Source organism: Anthonomus grandis, chromosome 14 (assembly GCF_022605725.1).
Source record: "Anthonomus grandis grandis chromosome 14, icAntGran1.3, whole genome shotgun sequence".
In the NCBI taxonomy this organism is placed as follows: domain Eukaryota; kingdom Metazoa; phylum Arthropoda; class Insecta; order Coleoptera; family Curculionidae; genus Anthonomus; species Anthonomus grandis.
The window spans coordinates 17,061,800-17,085,805 of record NC_065559.1 but is presented as its reverse complement, the minus strand read 5'-3'; the positions used below and the strand labels follow the sequence as shown (position 1 = coordinate 17,085,805).

The 24,006-nt window shown below is 33.7% G+C and overlaps 2 protein-coding genes across 3 annotated transcripts in view; one reads left to right on the top strand and one right to left on the bottom strand.

Moving 5' to 3' along the window:
* Nucleotides 1-24,006, bottom strand: part of LOC126744387 (protein PALS1) — a 463,284-nt gene that overhangs the window by 59,935 nt on the left and 379,343 nt on the right. Inside the window, exon 11 of the mRNA XM_050451770.1 lies at nucleotides 8,945-9,211. Coding sequence (XP_050307727.1) covers nucleotides 8,945-9,211 — 267 coding nt within the window. The remainder of the gene's footprint in view (nucleotides 1-8,944; nucleotides 9,212-24,006) is intronic.
* Nucleotides 1-24,006, top strand: part of LOC126744391 (uncharacterized) — a 184,066-nt gene that overhangs the window by 98,648 nt on the left and 61,412 nt on the right. The gene's annotated exons all lie outside the window — the stretch shown is intronic.

The following is a 24,006-nucleotide window of genomic DNA, read 5'->3' as shown; positions in this document are numbered from 1 at the left end:
GTATTAACAACAAAAAAAACTTAAACAAAATATTGATTTTTGGTTTATAACCATATTAATTAACTAACACTAACAAGGATTCAAATTTTTTTAAAATGTTTCTAAGAACTAACAAACAACTCCTATAACTAATCTATTACTCAATCAAGGAAACTAATAAACTTAGCTTTAATCATAGAATTCGTTTTAGAAATATATTTGTTGATTAGCACTAAATATGAAATCAGTCAAACTAATATTTACTTTGGTCCTAAAGTTGCTTTTTTATTTTATTAGTATATTTTATGAGTAACGCAAAGCGTGGCGGCGCGTCGCCACGATCTTTGGCTCGCGTGCGAATTTATACTTAGGAGTCGAAATATGAACTCAATTCATTATGTAGGTAGAGCGCTTTTATTTTCTTTTTAAAAGGTAATAGGTAATAGATTTTAGCAAATGGTAACAAGGTAATAAAAGTTTTGAAAAAGTAATAGATCTATTACAATTGTAATAGACTGGCAACCCTGAAAACGCTGCCTGTACAATAGTTGCGCAAACAAAGCATTTCCTCGCACTTCTCCTTACAGAAGATGCATATCTGCAAGCTCATCCAATGTAAGGCGATTGATTTTTACCGGTTTTCTTTTAAAATAGTTAGAGACAGCTAATTAATAATTAATTAATTAATTTAATGAATTCATTAATTAATTTTTTACTTTTGTTTGATTACTGTCATTCATTTTTCACTTGTTCATGTTATCGCCTTGACAACATTATTTGCAATTGGGTATGGTATCTCAATCTTTTGCAAAAATTGATTTTCGAACCGATCTCCGGATAAAAGTGATCGTAAAAATACGATAGTAGGTATGCACCGACACTAAACAACAAAACATATACAGGGTGTCCCATTTTGGGTACTAAAAACTAAAGATGCCGTCAATAAAATTTTTATAGCCCTTTTAGTTTTTAAGATACAGGCCATTTTTGAAAATTTTACATTTTGGGACTCCCATCGTATCTCCGTTATCTTTACAGTATTGTAAAAGTAAAAACTCATTCTTATAGATTTTTTTCCGTAGAATCCATTGGTGTAGATATCTATTTTTTTTTGATTAATAGTTTTTGAGTTATAACCCAAACTTATGTTTTTAAATGGAACACCCTGTATAATTATAGTTTATAATATTGGTCTTATTTTTACCTTTTTAAAAATATATAACAGTATGGACTAATTTTCAAAAATACGCAAATAAATAACAATTTTCTAAATTTAAATGATCAAATTCATAATTTAATGGGAGGCCATGGCTATTTATAACAAGAAACAAAAAAATTAAAAATAAATAAATAAATGTCAACTATCTTCGGTTTTTGATTGAGTTTATGCTTCAAAATTCATTTATTTTCGTTATTTGTGAATTTTGCCAAAAAAATGGCAGCATTTAAAAAATGCCGAGCGCCGGACGCTATTTTGCCAATAGTATTTGCAGCAAATAATTGATGCTACATGCTAAAGTAACAACTTATTTGGCAGATTGGTTGTCTGGTCTGATGAATGCTTTGAAGACATAATACTCGAAACTAGCATGCAGAAAAATAGACATTTAATATTTGAAAGGGCACAACAAGGACGCTTTGGAGTTGGAGTGTCTTGTTGTATTTTGGGAAAACAAATAGTATAGCGAATTTCTAAAGGGGGTCTTACAGCACATATGTAGGTACCTAGACATACTTAAGGAAGTTATTCCACAACTTCTGAAAAATATCCCTCTAGCCCAATATAACACTGTCTACCTACAACAAGATGGTGACCCAAGTCATAACTCTGGGCTACTAAGGGCATTTCTTGAGAATAAGTTTTCTCAAAGATGGATAGGTACCAACGGACCTGATAGGTGGCCTCTACGGTCCCCCGATCTCTCGATCTTAGATATTTTTTTATGGGGGTATACAGGGTTACTGGTAATTCGATACATTCCTTTGGATATGTGATAGGGGAGGGGGTAAGAAGTAAATTGATCCCTAATATGTATTATGCAAAAGTTGATAGTTTTCGACATATTTAATTTTTTCTGTTTTTCTTCAAAATGTAGACGTTAGTGGTTTAAAAGGCAGTTTCCAGAAAATCTGCTGTATATTTTTTTAACTTTAGGGAAAATATATGCTCAACACAATAGTGTTACGTTTGTAATGGCAAAAGTCCCGCAAATAGTTGTAACCATAGGTAAATTCTCGACGCAAAGTGTAATTTTTTTTTCTTAAATAAAATACTACACTTTCTAGTGGATATTTTTAGAAAAAAAATTATGCTACATTCTTCAAAATTTACGTAAAACTTTTTTATTATCTAAGCTAACTCATGCTATAAATGCTACCAAAAATTTTAACAGAATTTTGTATTTTTATTATTAATAGTAAGAACGCACTTGAAAAATGTCAAGTGGTATTTACTTCTATGGTATTTAAGTACTATAGCAACAATTTGTTTTTTTAATTTTATTGTTAAAAATTTGATGTGTAGATAGTCTGACAGCAATAATTGTTGTGGAAAGTAGTTAAATTACGAGTTTCGAGTTTATTTTTCTCGTGTTTTCAAAGAAGGTATTCTATTGGTTTCTGCGCTATGGCCACGTTTACTAACGCTGAATATGCAGATATTATGTTTGTTTATGGGTTTTGCAATGGTAATGCCGCAGAGTCTCGCCGAGAATATCAACGTCGCTTTCCGAACCGCCGCATTCCAAATGTCCGTGTTTTCGCTTCGACCTACCGAGCTATCGCTGAAACTGGATCCGTAAAACCAAGAAGAGGTGACGCTGGCGCTCCTCGCGTATATCGAGCAGAAGATGAGGAGGAAATATTAAGACATTTTGAAGACGATCCAACCACATCCACTAATGCCGTAGCGCAGCAAACAGGATCATCGCAATGGAAAGTTTGGTCCACGATTCGGCAAATGGGAAGCCATCCTTACCATTATACGCCTGTCCAAGGATTGGAAGAAGGGGACCCGATAAGAAGGGTAGAATTCTGCATATTTATTATAAATTCTGATGCAGACAATAGAACCTTTTTAACCGACATTTTGTGGACGGACGAGTCAAAGTTTAGTCATGAGGGCATTACAAATTTTCATAACCTTCATTTTTGGGCCGAAGAAAATCCCCGTTTAACAAGAGAAACCAGTTTTCAAAGAAAGTTTTCTGTAAATGTGTGGATGGGACTTATTGGCCGGGATGTAATAGGACCACATTTTTTCCCAGACCATTTAAACGGGGATATTTATGAAAATTTTTTATGACATGACCTACAAGATCTTTTTGACGATATTCCTCTCGCCGTTGAGGACGAATGATATTTCAACATGACAGCTGTCCAGCTCATTTTCGGCGGTCAGTTCGGCAGTTCCTGGATGAACGTTTCCCGAATCGTTGGATTGGTAGGTTAGGTCCAATAGCTTGGCCAGCACGAAGCCCTGACTTAACCCCCCTTGATTATAGCATATGGGGTCAAATGAAAGCACTGGTTTATGCAACCCCAATAATTACCCGGGAAGATCTTATCCAAAGAATAACCAACGATTAACAGATCAGGAATACCATAACAACTAGAACAACAAAGACTGAAATGAGAAGGCGCTGCCGAGCCTGTATTCGCAATAGAGGCTCTCATTTTGAACAAGATTTGTGAAGGTAAATACTGATAAATGCGTTACTTTACAATTTATAATAAAAATACAAAACCATGTCACCTAACTTTTAAGCATTTGTATCCTGTGAGCTAGCTTAGGTAATAAGGAAGTTTTAAGGAAATTCTGAAAAATGTAGCATAATTTTTTTTTTTTAAATATCCACTAGAAAGTGTAGTATTTTATTTAAGAAAAAAAAATTACACTTTGCATCGAGAATTTACCTATGGTTACAACTATTTGCGGGAGTTTTGCCATTACAAACGTAACACTATTGTGTTGAGCATGTATTTTGCCTAAAAAGTTAAAAAAATATACAGCGGATTTTCTGGAAACTGCCTTTTAAACCACTAACGTCTACATTTTGAAGAAAAACAGAAAAAATTAAATATGTCGAAAACTATCAACTTTTGCATAATACATATTAGGGTTCAATTTACTTCTTACCCCCTCCCCTATCACATCTCCAAAGGAATGTATCGAATTACCAGTAACCCTGTATACAAGATCAAGTGTATAGAAGACAATGCAATAATCTAATAGAAATCAAAATCTAAGTAGGAGACAAATTATTGTTTTGAATATTATTCAAAGGGTATTCATGTGCCAATTTTACATCAGAGAAGATGGTGGTCATTTTGAAAATCTCTTGTAAAATGTCGTTTTGTTACATTGTAAAAAAATAAAAATTATGCAATTCCTCATTCGTCGTTATTAATTTGTAACTTTTTATTTGTCTATTATTGTTATTCATGGCCACTAAATTATAAAATTATACATTTAATTTATAAAATTGTTATTTCTTTCCGTATTTTTGAAAATAAGTCCATACTGTTATATATTTTTGAAAAGGTAAAAAAAGCCGAATTTTATGAAGTTGGTGTGTTTCATTAAAAAAAACAGAAGTGTGGGTTATAACTCAAAAATTATTAATCAAAAAAAAATATATATCCACACCATTGGATTCTACGGAAAAAAATCTATAAGGATGAGTTTTTACTTTTACAATACTTTAAAGATAACGGAGATACGATGGAGGTCCCAAAATGCAAAATTTTCAAAAATGGCCTGTATTTAACAAAATAAAAGAGCTATGCAAATTTTGTTAGCAGCATCTTTAGTTTTACGAAAAAGTAGCACTGTGTCGTGAAAAGCGCAACTCTCTATCTCTAAAAATAACGGAGATATTCCGCAAAAGTACCCAAAATGGGACACCCTGTACACACTTTGTTATTATTTATTTTATGGAGATTACCATGACAAATTGGCTAACATTTTCAGGAAATTAAAAAAAAACTAATAAAATAAAAATAATAAAATAAAGAACCCTGGTATATTTTATTTGTTTGCGCCAAAACGGTGCGTCGGACCGCACAAATGTAAGGACTGTGTTTTGTTATACTTACTATTTTTAAAATACCAAGAATCCCACTCCTAACTCTTTTCATAGCATCACTCTTGTAAATATGTATTTTTAGTAATTTGGCAGGTCTTTTTGTTATATTAATTGCCGTATGCACTAACATATTTAAGGTGGTTTAAGACTTATATAAGGCAATCTTAACTTACAGGTATTTGTTATACCTGTAACAAATACCAGACAAGGACAAGGTAAAGGCTTAAGGTTAGGTCTTCCTTGTATAGTAACTATACAAACAGACGTATATGAAGAAATGTATTTAATTATTTTTAATCCTTATATTTTTCTTCAAGCTATACCTACCATTATGCAAGAGCTCTGTTCCAAAAAAGTGTGAAATCAACAAGATATATGCACATTTTATCAATACATATATGAACCTCTGACAGTTTTAGATTTTATCGAATAAAGCTTTTATTTTTCATATTAGAAAGTGTTTTTAAAACTCACCGGTTTATTCAATCGACGTGTCTTTTGACATCAGCAAAGAGTATTATGTCAAAAGATATATTGATAAAATAAATCGGTGAGGTTATTTCATCGTACATTGATTAAGTGAGGTTAAAACGACCATAGCTACAATGCAAGCAAATAAGCAATTCAAATTTCCCGCCGAATGTTGTAGTTACCGTTTTCCAAACTTCACATTTACTAAGCCTCTTTATTAGTGGTTGCTATTACTTATGATGTCCCCATGAAGAAGTTAGTATAGAGTGTCGGTATAGAAACCACATACCAGGCCTGAACTGCTTAGTAAAATTAACAATATCGCTAACGATTTAAGTAAGAACCATCACCATGTAATTGAGAAAGCCATATCATTATCACACTATCAGCCACATCATTAAAAGGGCTAGATTATGCTTACCATGTAAAGGTGGAAACTAAACAATTAACAGTTGTTTTCAAAGTGGTAATAATTTTTATGTTTTCGGATTCATTGTAGCTTTCGGCACAATAACACTACTAAATTTAAAAAAAATAATATCTTGGTAAAGAAGCATTTGCGAACCTATGTTCATAGAACATTTTCGATTCGAATTTACTTAATACCGAATTAGAAGTAACAAACGTGTAGGGGTAATATGGGGAAATACCGGCCAATACCGGCCAGGCCATTTTTGATTTAAAAAAACCTTTAAAACACCTATGACCGCTTGCGTAATCTAGAAGCCAGTATTGTGGCCACCACTTTATCTAATGTTTAGGGTCTGTGGTAAATTAAAGTTGTTTTTCCAGCGTGTTGATGTATTATTTTTGTCCCACAAAATAGGTAAATATGTTAAAATCATTGTAAAATAGGGTATTTTTTTGATACTATATTTTAGATAACACCTTTTGAAGTATAGATTTTATGAATTTTTCCATGTAAATCTTTTTGATTTTTTGTAGGTTAGGTTAATATAATCAGACTATAATGTCAGGTAAAATCGACCATACTGATCGGTTTTACCCGACGTTGATTGGTTTTACCCGATTATTAACAAGGTTTTTTTTCTCTTAATAGATTTGTTTCAACATGCCTTTTAAATACCACAGGAAAACTAATCGAGCTTTAAATACTTTAGGCATAAGGAAGGACGCCAGACCCTATAATGTGCCCTATGGAACTTTACAAGACCGTCTTAGAGGAAAAATTGATAATGTAAAAAAGCGCCTTGGAAGGCAGACATTATTAAGTCCTGTTCAAGAGGAAGACCTAGCAAACTATATAATTAAAATGTCTAAAATGTTTTATGGGTTGTCTAGGTTTCAAGTCAAGAAAATTGCGTTTCAATTTGCACAATCTAATAAAGGTATATTATTAACTTCAATATATTAATAACTTCAATAAGGAAAAAGGAGTATGTGGCAATGATTAGGTATTATTGAAACGTCATCCTCAGATCTCCCTTAGAAGACCTGAAAGTACATCGCTAAATCGAGTTAAGGGATTTAATAAGAAAGAAGTTTATTTATTTTTTACGAATCTCTCTTAAGCGTATGAAAAGCATAAATTCAGAGTTAACCGCATTTACAATACAGATCAATCTGCAATAACTCCTGTTCATATTCCTCCCAAAATTCTAGCTGTCAAAGGACAATCTCAAGTTGGCGCCATTACGAGTGGGGAGCGTGGCATAGTTACTGTGCTTTGTGCCATGATTCCCCCTATGTTTATATTTGGCAGAGCAAGAATGAAGTATGAGCTTACGAAAAATGGCCCAGTAAATGCAATCTACAAAAATTCTAAAAATGGGTGGATCAAGGAAGATCTCTTTTTAGAATGGCATCAACATTTTGCTACACACACTAAGTACTGAATTAATGATAGGGTCTTACTTATTATCGACAACCATTGCAGCCATTGCACATTAAATGTCTACAACTTTTGTAGAGAAAATGGAATAGACATAGTAACCATACAGGTTGCAGCCATTAGATGTTTGCTTTTTTGGGCCCTTAAAAACCGCGTATAATCGTGAGTGTGATTATTTTTTAAAGGCTCGAAATTATCAAAAAATTGATTAGACAGATATTGCTGAGTTATTTTAAAAAGCATACAATAAAACAGCTACAATAGAAAAAGGTGTAAAAGGATTTGAGACCACAGGAATATTCCAAATGAATTGAGAGGTAATAATTGAAGAAGAATTTGTTGTCATTGAAGAAGAGGAAGGAAACGAAACACAAGAAAAAGTAAAAAAACATAACATTAGGCAAGAAACATAACAATATCGACAAAGAAAAAAAAACATATGTCCATCAACTACTGATATGAACGAACCTCAACCAGGGCCATCTGGATTGTGTCAGTTCAAGAAGCCACAGCAAAATAAAAGTGATAGTGATTCCAGCGATTCGGAAGCAAGTCTAATCTCTTTCACCGCTGAGGACACCGATAATGAACCAGACAGGACCATTGGTACAACTATCTTATTTGAAGATATTCAACCAACGCCACGCTTTTTAAGATCAGTAGAAAATAACCGAAAGAAAGCGCACTCTCAATTCTTTACTTCAACTCCCAACAAAGAAGAATTGGAAGTTAAGGACAAAATGAAACCCAGAAAGAAAGAAGAAGAAGCTAAAGGAACAAAAAGAAAAATAATAAGCAGTGGTAATCAGAACGAAGAAAAAAAGAATACAAAGAAAGTACAAAAACTGGAAGAAGCGACTGAACCATGCATCATATGTACGGAATTTGGAAAAGATAAGGAATGGTGGGTGACCTATCCTTGTGGAAAATCTTCGCACGCTGAATGTGCCGGGGTGGAAATTACACAGGTGTATATATGTCATTTTTGCCAACCCTAAAGTGGTAATTTTTCAGTGTTTATTTGAGTATATTATATTTAAGTTTATTTAGTTTGTAAGGTAATTTGTTTTCCAGAATTATATTTATTTTATACCTATTAAACGTTATAAGCAAACAAAGGCGTTTATACTGTTTTTCTCGTTTTATATTGCACGGTCGATATTACCCGACCAGGTGGCGATATTACTCAACGCATATGGTTAATATCGACCAGATATGGTAACAATATTTTTTTCAATAAAACTTAAACTTTTTTAAAACATGTTTTGCTACTTATGCATTATTTTCCTATTCCCAAAACAAATATTTTTTTGAAAAAAATAGGACTCAATACCTAATATATTATTAATAGAAATTATTTTTTCTTAAGTGGTCGATATTCCCCATACTCCCCCTATTGGAACCAATACATTGTATGAAATTCATGTAGTGAAATTTTATCCCTTACCTCGCGGGACATCCTGTATATAAATATTAATATACGTTACTATTTTGCTCCATACTCTAAATGGTGCTTAATAACAAAAAAATAATAATAAAATTAAAAAAAACTAACCTGATATTTCTTAATACTGTCCAGCTGCTCCCGGGTAGGTTCGGTAACGATGGAAGTTTTATTGGCTATCGGAGTGGCATTAAGGTTATTATTGTTGACTATTCTAGCGGGTAACTGAGGTGCGGGAGCCTTATTTACCAATCTGCCATCCGGTTCTATTTTCAGGTGATCCCTTGGGGGCGGCACGGGTTTTGGGGGAACTTGGGGAGTTGCTTGTGAGGGGAGATGGTGGTTTTGGTATGTGGGAACTGAACCGTTGGTCGTCGGCTGGAGAAAATTAAAACAAAACGTAAACATAACAAAAATTAAATTAAAAATAAAGAAAAACAATCAATAATACAATTTAAACAATAATATATAACAGAGTAATCCGATAGCTTAAAACGTGAACTATTTTATTTGCGTGTCCTATTTGTTATGTGTGACTCGCTATTTCCGAAACTATAGGAGATACGAGGGTGGTTAAATTAGAAAAAAGTTGCCAATTTTGATGCTTATTCTAAATTCTTTTACAGCATTGCAAAATGTTCTTTAGTTCATGAGTTACAGGGAAATTTATAAAAGATACCAAATTTTATTTTAATTATTATTTCTAAAAATATTGATTTTAGAAATTTACTTTTAATTACAAAAAATAATGCGGTCCTGATTTTTTTTTTAAATTCTAATTTAATTTCTTAGTAATACAGTAAAAAATTTATCTTTTTTATTCTTATTTAGAAATATGTATAAACGCTAAAATAATATAAAAGTGGTAATATTTATAATAAGTCCATTTTAGACACAAAATGACAAATGGTTTTTTAAATAACCTTTAAAGACTGTACAATTTGTTAAGCTGTCATCAATTTATTTATTCAATAATCATATGCTAAATAACATTATTGCTTCTAAATGTTAAACATCAATATTAAAACAATGATCTGACTAACTTTATAATAAACAATAACATAACATAATAAACAAAAATAAATCCAGAACTTATTCAAAATAAATAAAGGCTATTAAATAATATGTACATAATTATTAAATAAATTGTTATTAATCTAAATGTTTGACATGACCACCGTTATTTTTAAAGCATTTGCGCGAATTGGTTACAATTTGACTTTGAATGTTGTTGAATGAATTGAAATTTTATTGCACTGTTCTCTTATTTTTAAACTTAGGTTCTCTAAATTTTGAGTCGTGGTTTGATAAACCTGGTTCTTAATGAAACCCCATATGGAAAAATCCATGCTGATTTTGCGGACCAATTTATAGGACCGTTATTATCAATCCAACAAATATTAACATGAATAAATACTGGAGCAAAAACTTAATGAGGTCTGTCAAAAATATAATTTTTGTTTGGTAACCATGACAAAGCAGACTTTAACTACTGTCACAGTTAATTAAATTGAACCGATAATATCAATAAGTATCATAATTTAAAACTATATTTTTTAACATTTAGATTAGGGTTCATCGGGTTTAACACAAATAACCACTAGTTTAAGAAGCTTAAGCTTTTAATCAATTAAATTTTAAATTATGAGCCAAAGAATAAACATTTAAAAGTACTTAAGTTTTTAGCAATTTTAAAAAGTCAGATCCGCACTAAGGAAAAATTCCTAATGATGGTTATTAATACGTTGAAACGCTGAGAAACATGAATAAGGTACATCATTTTAAAGAGAATAAAAAATGCTTTCAAGATAATGTAACTCACAAACTAATAAACAGTTTGCAACGCTGTAAAAGGATTTAGAATAAGCATCAAAATTTTTATCATTTTCAACTTTTTTCTTATTTAACTGCCCTTGTATCTCCTATAGTTTTGGAAATAGCAATAGTCACACAAATTTTACTTCCAATCCCAAAATGTGGTGGTTTTCATTTCCAAAATGTGGTAAACTTTCAGTTACTGTATATTTACATGAGTTTTTGAAAGTGGTGAATGCTAAACAAGGAAAAGATAATAAGGATAAAATAAATATATATACCAAATAGAGGGCCTACAAGCCAATTAGGGTATGTCACTTTTCTGTGAAACTTGAGTTTGGTATTACAGGTTTGTTTTAGAAGTTAAGATTTTCAGTAAATAAAACGGCAAAGCTAATAGGTGGCAGTACTTGACTTGCAAAAGTGAAAAATAAGAAATTAAACTAAGTCTATAACTGTTAAAACTCGTTTAAGATGTAATGACTACTTCTTCAATTTAATATTATTAAAAATAATAAATTCTTTATTTGCTAAAATACAAGAAAAAAAATTTTTTAGCATCGTCATAAAACATAACATAACATACATAACATAGTGTACATAACATAGCTACCTATTACAACAATATACTTAACTATTGCTATGGTAAAATTCATCAAATTTATAAGAACATAGTTCTAACAGCAGACTTTTTATTTTTCTTTTAAATATAACATAGGGCAGAGATTTCAGGACTGCAGATAAAGAATTATACAGTTTAATGCTATTAATTATATAGCTCTTGTGAGTTAGGGAGAGTCTGTGTTACTACGTTTTCATCAAGTCGGGTGATGTAATTATGGCTGCTGCTGACAGTTGTGAATTCTTTAATTTAAGCCCTTATATATGTCAAACATTGATATATATATATACAGGTCTGGCAAGGTTATTATTCGAAGTTCTCGAAAAGGGATTCTGCAGCTGTCTAAGGGACTTAGTTTGCTGATTATTCTAATACAAATTAATCAGACTACATTATTACTATTCAGGGCAATTTATTTTTTAGCAGAGCGCTTTCGGCGTATGAGCCGTCATCAGTGCAAACTGAAAATGAGTTGGGTGTTATATGCGTAAAAAACATTATAGTTAAAGATGAACGAATGGAATGTACTCACTTGTCAGTTAAGCCCAGAAGTTTTCCATAGTGGGAATACATTTGATAGTATGAAAATTATACATAACATTTAGACACACTTAAGACTATACAGAACACTAAACAGGACGAACAGTATTTAAAAAGGGGAGCACGTTAGTCTCCTTTGTGTTTTGTTTATATTTTATTGTGGTTTGTTAGATGGCGGGAAATACTATGTCAAATTAGGTTAACCTACAGTTCGCAAATGGCGTCAACATCCTTCCATCGAAAATCGGAGGAACTTGTTAGCCTCCAGAAATAGCTGCAAGCGAATTATTGATGAATGCAACAACATGATCAAAAACAACTGCTAAACTGCCCAAATGGAACAAGATCTTTCTGGTCGGTATCAAAAGCCGTTAGTCAAGGATTTGCTAAATCGGCCTTGCCACCCCTAACAGCAAGGGAAAAAGCCAACTTACTGGGTAAACTCTTCGCGTCCAATTCTACTCTGCACTTGCAAGGCAAAACACCGCCATATTTGCCAAGGGTGAATTTATCGATGGGAGAAATTTCGTTTCCCAACGAATTATAAAAAAAATTCTTAAAAGCGTAGACACCAACAAAGCTTCTGGACCCGATGGAATTCCAGCCCTAATACTAAAACGTTGTGCAGACGAATTGACTCCTCTCTTATGTAGACTGTTCACGGCATCGTATAAACAGGGCCAATTTCCAACAAGCTGGAAAACTGCTCGAGTGCAAGCTGTATCCAAAAAGGGTAAGAAGACGATGCCCTCCAATTACCGCCCGATTGCACTAGTTCCAGTAATATCGAAGATTATGGAGAAAGCAGTCCACCAACAACTGTTAAGATATATGGAATCATCTGAACTAATCAGCGATCACCAATACGGCTTCCGAAAGCTTAGATCCACCGGCGATCTTCTGGCTTACGTCACACACTTGTGGACCGAGACCATGGAGAAGCACGGCGAGTCCCGCTCAGTCTCTCTTAACATTTCCAAGGCATTTGACAGAGTGTGGCATGAGGGACTACAAACCAATCAATCGGCATACAAAACTCATTATTGAATTGAACCAAAAGTTTTCTTGAACAACGAACAGTCCAAGTAGCCGTCGATGGATACCTCTCCGACAAATGTAACATTAACGCTGGAGTCCCTCAAGGATGCATTCTATCCCCCACCCTTTTCTTGATATATATCAACGATTTGCTAGGATCAAGTCAATCCAATCTACAGCTTTGCGGACGATAGCACACTTATTTCCACATTTAAGTCCGCCAAACCAACGACAGCAGTTCGCAAGTTCTCAGAATCTTAGGCAGCAACAAGTAGCTTCAATCAACAACGATATTAGAGCAGTCTTGGAGTGGGGCGGTAACAATCTGGTCAATTTTAACGCTAAAAAAATGCAGGCAGCAGTATTTACGATGAAGGCTAACCTTGGTGGCCCGGAGCTGATTATGGCAGGGAAAACATTGCCAATGAAATCATCTTTACATCTTCTAGGAGTCGAGGTCACCAACAGTGTGTCCTGGCATGACCACGTTGCCGAGGTCGCCAGGGCGGCTTCCAAAAAACTTGGAGTGCTTTTCAAAACGAAAAAACTGTATACATTAGAACAGCTGCTGACTCTTTATAAGGCTCGAATACGCCCTTCCTTCAAGTATTGCTCACATGTCTGGAGCTCTGCACCCAAGCATAGTTTAAACCTGCTGGATTCTATACAGAAGAGAGCCATTCGTCTTATCGACAAACCAGAACTAACAAAGAGTCTGGATAATCTGGAGCACAGGAGAAAGGTGGCTGATCTCTGTTTATTCTACCGTTATTATCACGGTAAGTGCTCCTCTGAGCTGGCAGGCCTGATTCCACCCATGGCTGTTCCGGCAAGAAGGACGCGTCTAGCAATTGCGGCTCATCAACATCTAGTCTACCTGCCTACCTCAAGGACGTCGCTGTATCGGGACTCATTCATCTGGAGAACATCTTCTTTGTGGAACGGGCTTCCACCTCACATATTTCCCGACGCATATAACCTACAGCGATTCAAGAGAAACGCCCACAAATATCTTTGCGCAAGCACCACTCCAAGAGTGACACAGGACTTTCCTCTTGTGCTTGTGTTAACCATAAAAAAAAAAACTTCACTTTAAGAGTAATATTATGCGGACCTATCAGAGTGGTAGTAGCGACAGATCGGTCTAGATGTCATTATCGTAAATGATGTGCGGTAGTGTAAGTTGGTTATAAATTGGTGGCACAAATTAGACTACAACAGTGAATTTTTGTTCAGATAAGGAAATTGTTATCCTTTAACGATGTAAAAGCAAACTTTTAAATTAGAAAATTTGCCAATGCTTATAAAATTTTTAATTGTGGAGTCTTCTATGTATAGAAACGTAAGGTCTATTAAGGTTTACTTGTATATTTAAACAAGAGAAATTTTTGATGAGCTCGTTGGTGATATGTCCTCAAGAAAATCTAGTCGGTTGTAGTTTTTAGAGGTAACCTATTGGAGAATTTTAGAATTGGACTTTGGACTGAAATTATGTTTATTAGATTTTATATGTTCACCAAATGCAGAAGAGGGTCTACTTAAGTGCTCGGCTATGCGTGTTTTTAAGGGTCTACAAGTTCGTCCCACATATGAACAATCACAAGAATCACACTGTAATCTGTAAATACCACTCTTTGATAATGTGTCAATTTTATCCTTGGTATTGATCAAAATCGAACCCAAGTTGTTTTTAGTTTTATAAGAAATTTGTAATTCTGATTGGTGTTTAATGAAGCTATTGTTAATTTTCTTATTTACATGAGAATTAATGGACAGTAGAGATATGAAAGAAATCTTAGGATGTATTTGGTTTAGCTTATTAAGAGTAACTGAGCTTCTACTGTGTCACAATTCAAGAAACAGAAACAATCGTCAACATATGTGTACCAATTGAAAATTTCTTTATTGTTATCAGTCATTATAAAATTTGATTCCAAGTGATCCATAAAGACCTCCGCCAAAAATGGAGATAAGCAATTGCCCATAGCCAGGCTATCTGGCTGTTGGTAAAACGTATTATTGAAAAGGAAAAAATCTTGAGAAAGGCATTATTCTAATGGCTTTTTTTTGCATAATGAAAATTTTTTGCCAGTCTGTTGAATTTCCCCAGAGTATTAAGCCATATGACAGTTTGGACTGGAAAGACCCATATATGCGGTGCGATAGACTTCCATTGGCGTGGTATGTGAGATTCTCCGGAAAAGTAAAAGAATGGAAGAGAAGCTTTTTGTTAATTGGGTGATGTGGTGTTTCATATCTTTCTTCTATCTCATCTTATTACTTGGGTCATTTTTGTCACCTTTTTTGAAGATTGGAATTACCCTACTAGTTTTTAGCATACTTAGGAAACTTCCACTAGTAAAGCATTTATTTATAATAATGGAGAGTGCGAGTCCTTCAGATAGTATATTTATAATTTTGTTGTAACAGGCCATAGTCCGAATGATGAGTATTTCGGAGTGTAATCCAAGGCGTCTAATTTATGGCCCTAAAGATCGAAATAATTTAGTCCCCAATGTTAAAAAAACGAATCCATTCCAACTAATAAACATGAAACAGAAAGATGTTATCTCGATAAAAATGTTGTTGGAACATTTAATTGAATACACATAAAATATTTTTTTTTTAATAAAAAACTTACAACATGATTTTCCTTTTAATGAAATTAATTTTGCAAAGACGTTGCGAAAAGGAAGGCAACACAATTTATGCAATTGTTCGGGAGCTTCTATTCAGATTGCAGACGTATTTTCCAAGTGAAACTTCGAAGGTTGATATCGGCTACTGACGATTCTGATAATTTCAAAGACTGATATTTTTTTTGGTTACACTCAGTGCAAATTTTACATAAGTATTTCTTTTCTCTTCTAAATAAAAAAAAAGTAAAAGCTTTTTTCTTTATATTATACTGTATTGCTTTAAAGTTTATCATTATTTTTTTTGTTAAAAAATCCAAATTTTCTATTTTTAGCGAGTTACATTAATTGGCTAATTATTTTCTGAGCTCCTTAAATGTATAAATATAAAAATTTGTCATTTTGACAGGCGCAAAACAATACTATTCCTCTTTAATAAAATATGAAGCATTTTTTTTAATAAAATATCATAAGATACTCTATAAAGAAGTTAACACTCAAAGTTAAATGAATATAGATAACGTATATTGGAGAAAACTGAAACAACATCGCAACCCTGCTCGACCGCATTGTTGATTCCACTAAGACAAGTAATCTTTACCAGTGACGTCGCGTCGTCTAAAAATATTTACATGATATATTTATTATTAATAGATTATGCTTTAAATTATAAACAATATAAGCGTTTATGAACTTTTTATGCGTTTTTTAACCTACTTCATTAGAGTAAAGGTACTTATCTAATAAAAAGTTGTATCGAAAACAATATCGGTATTTACTTGTGAAAAGATCGGCTTAAATCGCCTTTTTTCCATGGTGCAACACAAGTTTTTCTTATCGTAACATTTCACAAAGACACTGAAATAAGTCAACCTTTTTCAACCAAAAACTAAATAAAAAACATAGAATTTCACAAATGCCGAATGTAAACACAAAGCCGTTTGCCAACATGACATCAGCTTTTGCCTGCGGTGTTGCCATTTCAAACATTTTAGAAACGGTTTTAGGAATAAGAAGTTTTTTTTGCTTTGAAGATGTTATTTTTGCGCTTAGAATAAGATATATTGATTTCTACTTTTTATTTTTAATGCAAAGCCTAACATCAACAAGTTAAATTAACATTATTATATGAGTTGCTATAGAGCTGAAAATTTCCTCTTTTGAAAGTGCGTGTAAACTTGACAACAGAGAATCGATGAATATGTTTGTAAACAAAAGACCCCTTTTGCTCTTGTGCACATGTTGAACTCAAACAAAGTTGTTGTTTTCTAATTCTAGTCTTTCAATATTCTAAGTTAGGATCTAACATCTTATTACTTGGAAATTTAGTATGGTAGAAATAGATCTTTGATCTAAATTTAAAGTGATGAAATACTGTTTTTTTTAAATTAGTTTCATTTAATTTAAACAAATCAATTTGAAGCCGAGGATGATAAACAAGTATGCTTAATTTTCTTCTGTGGTTATAAGATATAATATTTTCTCTTTGCCGGGAGAAAAAGAACAGTCGCAAGTTTGTTGTTTTTAATGCTTAATGTTATCTTATCTCACCCTTTAGTTCTTTCCATAAAGAGAAAATACAGTGCTTTCATTTCAAAACGATCCACCCTTAATAACTTTCTTAAAAAAAAAAAAAAAACACGTCAAATTAGATATACAGGGGGACGTTTAATTATGCATTTACTGAAGTTCTGTCAATCACCTCCTCACCTCCAGCTAACCTCACTTTAATATGTCAAATGGGAACCCCCATCGTGTGATACATCATAGTAAGCAGCGTAAAATTCAACAGTACCAAAAAAAATTAAATCGGTATATGTGTAAGCAAATAGTTAGCGAAAATGTCTAGAAATAATGAATATTTTATTTACGCCAAACTTTGGTATGTCAAATGGCTACCCCATGGTGTGATACATTATTTTAAAGGGCATTCATTATGCTATCAATGGTTGTAAAAAAAAATAAAATTGATTGACCAAGAAGCAATTAAAGTGTAAATCGGTAGGGTAGAAAAACAAATTTAATTAGTTTAACAAATTTATTTTATTAAATGTTTAAAATGCACGCCACCGTTATTAGCAAGACAATAAAAAAGCATATTTTCAAACTCCTTACGAACATTGGCAAGGGGCTGCCCGCTAATTTCTCTGCATTCTTGAAATATTCTATTTTTTTAATTTTCAATACTCTCAGGTGGGATTTTATAAACTTTGCTTTTTAAGTAGCCCCAAAGAAAAAAGTTTAGTGGGGTTAGGTCCGGAGACCGCGCAGACCATTCGATTCCACCACGTCTGCCAATCCACTTTTCTCGAAAATTTTCATCAAGCCACTCTCGAACTACCCCCTTCCCCCTACCTTGTGGTCGACAGCCTGATAAATCTTTTAAACAATGCTGGTCTATACACACAGGCCTACGCTGATAATCTGGTAATCCTTTGCCCAGGGAAAGACGCCGTCTCAATGCGGGGCCCTATGATGAGAGCCCTGCGTATGGTGGACATAGGGTGCCTCTCGGGGGGTCTCAGGATTAACCCCAAAAAAGCAGAGCTCCTACTATTCACGAGGAGACGTAACTTTGGCACGCCACCTAGAGATATAACAGGGGGCGTGCCAAAGTTACGTCTCCTTGTGAATAGTAGGAGCACGCCCTTTGGCACGCCCCCTGTTATATCTCTAGGTGGCCTGCAGCTGCATTACTCCAGGACAGTTCGATTTCTGGGAATCAAGTTGGATCCCAAACTCTCCTGGCACGATCATGCAGACATCAGAATGAAGAAGGCCACCTGCGCGCTATGGGCCTGCAGGCGAGCTTTCGGCAATACCTGGGGTCTGTCTCCTCCACTGGATCTACTCGCGCATTGTGAGACCTCTTCTCACATCACACTATTGTTTGGTGGCCATGTACGGAGAAAGCGAAAATTCGTGCTCAACTGGACAGAGTCCAACGTCTTGTATGTTTCAGCATAACGGGTTTCATGCGGACGGCGCCAACTAGAGCGCTTGAGACTCTGCTGAGCCTTCCGCCTCTGGACCTCGTTGTGCAAATCGAGGTAAGGAGCACTGCGTACAGGCTATACGTCCTCGGCGAACTACGTGCTGGCGAGACCGGTCACACAAAAATTTGGTCACGGGCCATACAGGAATGTCCTCTCCTTCTGATGGGCAGTGACTACATGGCTCCAGTTACCTCTGGACGGCGAGTGATTCGTGACGCACATTGCAGGCAGAGAGGAGTGGCAGCATTCCAACAGACCTGCATTGCTAAATAGGGGGACCATCTGTGACACAGATAGCTCCAGAATGAATAACAGAGCTGGATCAGGGCTCTTTGGTGGGATCCCACATACCAGTAGAACATACTCGCTGGGGGAGCACGCCACTGTCTTCCAGGCCGAAGTATTCGCTGTATTAAAATGCGGACAGAAAATCCTAAGCTGCGGACACCGCAATACAGTCGTATCAATATGCTCGGACAGCAGAGCTGCCATTAAGGCTATCACGGCCGCAAAGGTAAGCTCCAAGCTTGTACTAGAGTGCATAAAAGTCCTGAAAAAACTGGTACAGGTTGGATGCAGGGTCCAGCTCGTCTGGATATCTGGCCACGCAGGCCATGCAGGTAATGAGGAAGCGGACTCTCTTGCCAGACTGGGATTCGCGAATGTGCCGATGGGGCCGGAACCCATAGTTGGTATCGCCAAATGCGTTGCGGTCGCGTCAATGAAGGGTCTGCTGGACAAATGGAACCACCGAAGATGGACTGAGTCCCCTGGTATGAGACAGGCCAAAGCGCAGACAGTCTTCAGACCAGAGAGCCTTATCGGTTTCTCTAAGGCCGTTGGGCTCTGGTAACCTACGGTGGGGCATGACGGGTCCATCAGAAGACCTATATGCACAACTGCCTTGGCAGCCCACTGTTTCGTCAATTCAATTCAAAATTCAATATTGTCTTGCTAATAACGGCGCGCATTTTGAACATTTAATAAAATAATTTAAAAAACTAATTAAATTTGTTTTTCTACCCTACCGATTTACACTTTAATTACTTGGTCAATCAATTTTATTTTTTTTACAACCATTGATAGCATAATGAATGCCCTTTAAAATAATGTATCACGCCATGGGGTAGCCATTTGACATACCAAAGTTTGGCGTAAATAAAATATTCATTATTTCTAGACATTTTCGCTAACTATTTGCTTACACATTTACCGATTTAATTTTTTTTGTACCGTTGAATAGAGAATTTTACGCTGCTTACTATCTTATTACTATTACTATACATATACTATGATGTATCACATGATGGGGGTTCTCATTTGACATATTAAAGTGAGGTTAGCTGGAAGTGAGGAGGTGATTGACAGAACTTCAGTAAATGCATAATTAAACGTCCCCCTGTATATCTAATTTGACGTGTTTTTTTTTTAAGCAAGTTATTAAGGGTGGATCGTTTTGAAATGAAAGCACTGTATATTTAATACGTTACACCTTATTTACTCCGGATATACACATAATGTTTTATTTTTCATATTTGCAAGGTTTGCTTTTTGTATCGATATTTTTTATCAAATATCCTGGAGATTAACATCGATAATTTTTTTTGACTGTAAAATAGATTCCCATTAATAAATAATAATTACTTTCTATGCATTTCCGACCTCCGTTCCCGTTAGTTGTTTTAGCGGAAACTAGCCTTTCTTTTATTTCACATCACTTTATGATGGATTATTTGTCTCGTCGTGCCGTGCAACTGTTCATACAGTATGCAGAACGTCCGAAAACCTCTACAATCGCAACAAAAATTTGATTGAAGGAATCTTGTGTTTTCAGTATGGCAAAATTTTCTATCAAACACAGTAAAACATATCCGAAAAACCAATTTTAAAAATTGGAAATCCTCTTTTCTTTAAACAAATAGAACTTTTAGGAAATTTTAATAACTATAGTCGACACGTAGAAATAAAGCCAACATATAGGCTCCATACTAAGGAAAGGAAATCATGATGTTTCAAACATTTTTATTAGGAATAGACCGCCATTGACTTTTCATCTCTTTTTAGCGGATTTATAAGACAGACATAAAAGATCAATGCGTGACAGTTCTTATTTCATGCTTAAAGTTCTATATTCGTTTTCTCTCTCGCACGCACACAATCTGTGTTTATTAGAAGTTTCTCTAATATATTCAGCTACTGTTTTTGATTTTGTCTACGTTTTATGGTTAGATGAATCTAGTTTAAATGTAAAGTTGTTTGGGTTAAGTTAGATACGAAGGAGCTTTTTTAACCTGTGTTCTTTATTCTATTGTTCTATATTATTTATTTCTCTTCCAACGAGCAATTGCCCAATTTACAACAATATAACACATTTTACAAGAGAAGAAAAATCTAACCTACACTACACATTGCACAACAATCATAATGATACCTGATAAAAACCTTAATAATAGATAGGGTACAAATATATGACTTTAAATTTTTCTTAAAAATTCGAGACTATTAGTAAAACAATCCAACTAATCCGAGTACTGGTTAGTAAGTTAGCCTGCCCTGGTAACAAGTATAGTCGCTTCGCTCCTATACTTTTGGTCCGTGGGGACCAGTTTGGAACCTTTAGGTCTTGTCAGTGATGAGCCTTAGAGGATTTCTTAAAAAAAATCGCAAATTATCAGGTGTACTTAGGTGAGGCTAACGTTTATCTGCCAAGGAAAGAGAGGACCAGTTGTTGGGGTATCATGCTTCAAAGAACCATAATTTGTTATATAGTCGCGTTGTGTGTCAATATACTGTCTTATATTTCAAATATCTGTGAAAGTATATTAATAGTATTCTAAATAAAGCCTGAATACCAAATTCGAACAGAATCGGACCAATAGCAAAAAAGTTACGGTAGTCACGTGACCTAGGCTGAAACTTAAATGTCAGTTATCTGTTATAATTTATTAGTTGTATCCTAAATAAACCATAAATACCAAATTCAGAGAAAAGTTCCCATAAGGGTCTATTTATTTAAATAGAACAAATAGGGATTTTACGTCGATTTGTTTAAATTTTTCTTTTTATTTTGAAATGTAATAGTAATAAAATATCAAAAGAATTGGCAGGAGGAGAATAAGAAATAAAAGAAACCATCAACGAATTGAATCGAAGCTATAGAAGCCGAGATATTAGTAAAAATGTGGGAAAAAACAAAAGAAAACTGGTTTTTTCCCACGGTATCATTTTTTTTTCTTAAAATAATTATTGACAAATTATAATGTAAGCCCTAAGTTGGCAAATTCAAGTAAAAAAACCCAAGAAAAAAAATTTTTTTTTTGGTCGAAAATCGAAAGGGGTATAGCCATGAAAAATTGCGAAAAAATGGTTTTTATTTTTTTTTAAATAAAATATAACTCTGACAACTTTTTGTCTTAAACAAAAGTTTTCGGGAATATTACGAGGTATCCGTGCGTTAAAACGAATCGGTTCTAGCTATTATACAATCGGAGAAAATTGGAAAAAACTATTAAACATAAATATCGAATTATCAAGAGCCCTATGGAAAAATTTCAATTTTTTATTTTTCTATCCTGTACTAAATCAGAGTATCTTTAAAAAAGATTATTACCAATTTGACTCTAAAATGAACGGAAAACCTATTTCTTTGCATTTTTCGATTTTGAAGCAAAATCCGGGCTCAAAATCAGTATTTTTTCAAAAAATGCTTCGATTTCAAATTTTCTTTTTTCTGGTTAAAAACCATTCAAAAACTAATAAAAAAGCTTTATGACAAAATTTTCCACGATTTATACGAGTGCCATAATATAAAGGGAAAAATTAGGTCCCATAAGAGTCTATGTATAGGGACTCGTTTTTTCCCACGGTAGCATTTTTTTTCTTAAAATGATAACTGACAAATTATAATGTAAGCCCTAAGTTGGCAATTTCCAGTAAAAAAACCCCAAAAAAAAAAAATTTTTTTTTGCTCCAAAATCGAAAGGGGTATAGCCATGAAAAATTGTGAAAAAATGGTTTTTATTTTTTTATAAATAAACTATAACTCTGACAACTTTTTGTCCTAAACAAAAGTTCTAGGGAATATTACGAGGTATTTAAATGTTAAAACTAATTGATTATAGCTATCACAGATTCGGAAAAAATTGTAAAAAACTATTAATCATAAATATCGAATTATCAAGAGCCCTATGGAAAAATTTCAACTTTTTATTTTTCTATCTTGTACTACTTCAGGATACCTTTCAAAAAGGTTATTATCGATTTGACTCTAAAATGAACAGAAAACCTATTTCTTTGCATTTTTCGATTTTCGAACAAAATCCGGCCCAAAATGAAAATTTTTTCAAAACATGCTCCAAATTCAAAATTTCTTTTTTCTGGCTAAAGACCATTCAAAAAGTAATGAAAAAGCTTTATGACAAAATTTTTCAAAATCTATAATAATGCTACAATATTATGAAAGAAGATAAGTTCCCTTTAAAGCCTATGTATTCGAACAGATGATTTTTTAATTTTTTTTTTGAATGGCAAATTTAAGAAATAATTTAACTAATTAAGATAAAAGGAATAGGGTAATACAAAATATTATCTACAAATATATACATATCATCTAATAGCAAATTTTAATCAAATAGGAAATTTTGATAGTCACGTGACTTTAAAATATAATTTGTTAATTATCTGTCAAAATTTATTAATTGTGTCCTAAATAAAGCATAAATACCAAATTTGAATCCAATCGGACTCATAGCAAAAAAGTTACAATAGTCACGTGACCCGGAAGTCAAATGTCAAATATCTGTCAAAAATTAATAATTGCATTCTAAATAAACCCCAAATACCAAATTTGAACCCAATCAGACCAATAGCAAAAAAGTACCAATAGTCACGTGACCCGGAAGTCAAATGTCAAATATCTGTCAAAAATTAATAATTGCATCCTAAATAAACCCCAAATACCAAATTTCAATCAAATCGGATAAATAGGAAGAAAGTTAAGGTAGTCACGTGACCTTAAAACATAGTCATGTCAAATATCTGTAAAAATGTATTAATCTTATCCGAAATAGGTACTAGGTACCAAATTTCAACCAAATCGCACCAATACCAAAAAAGTTATGATACTCGACTAACCTTAAAAATCAATAATTTCAAAAAATTTTTATTTATATCCCAAAAGCAATGTTTAAGAATTGTTAACATTTATTAATAATAAACTAAATAGTAAAAACTCACCAAATATCTAAATTTTTATTTTAAATTAAATAGATCATTACGACTGACCCGTGTATATATTCGAATAATTTTAATAAAATAATCGGGCAAATTTCATTTCGTCTCACCCCGGTATAAAACCACTGACTTTTCAAAAAAACGGCATTTTTCGAAGACGTCAAAATGTTTGCCGAATTTTCCTGGCCGCAATACACAATTTCCCCAATTGATATGCACAGATTCGGAAAGCCCATTCATTTTCTGATTCGGTGCTTCCTTTCCCTGATCGTTTCCGGTTCATTTTCATTCATA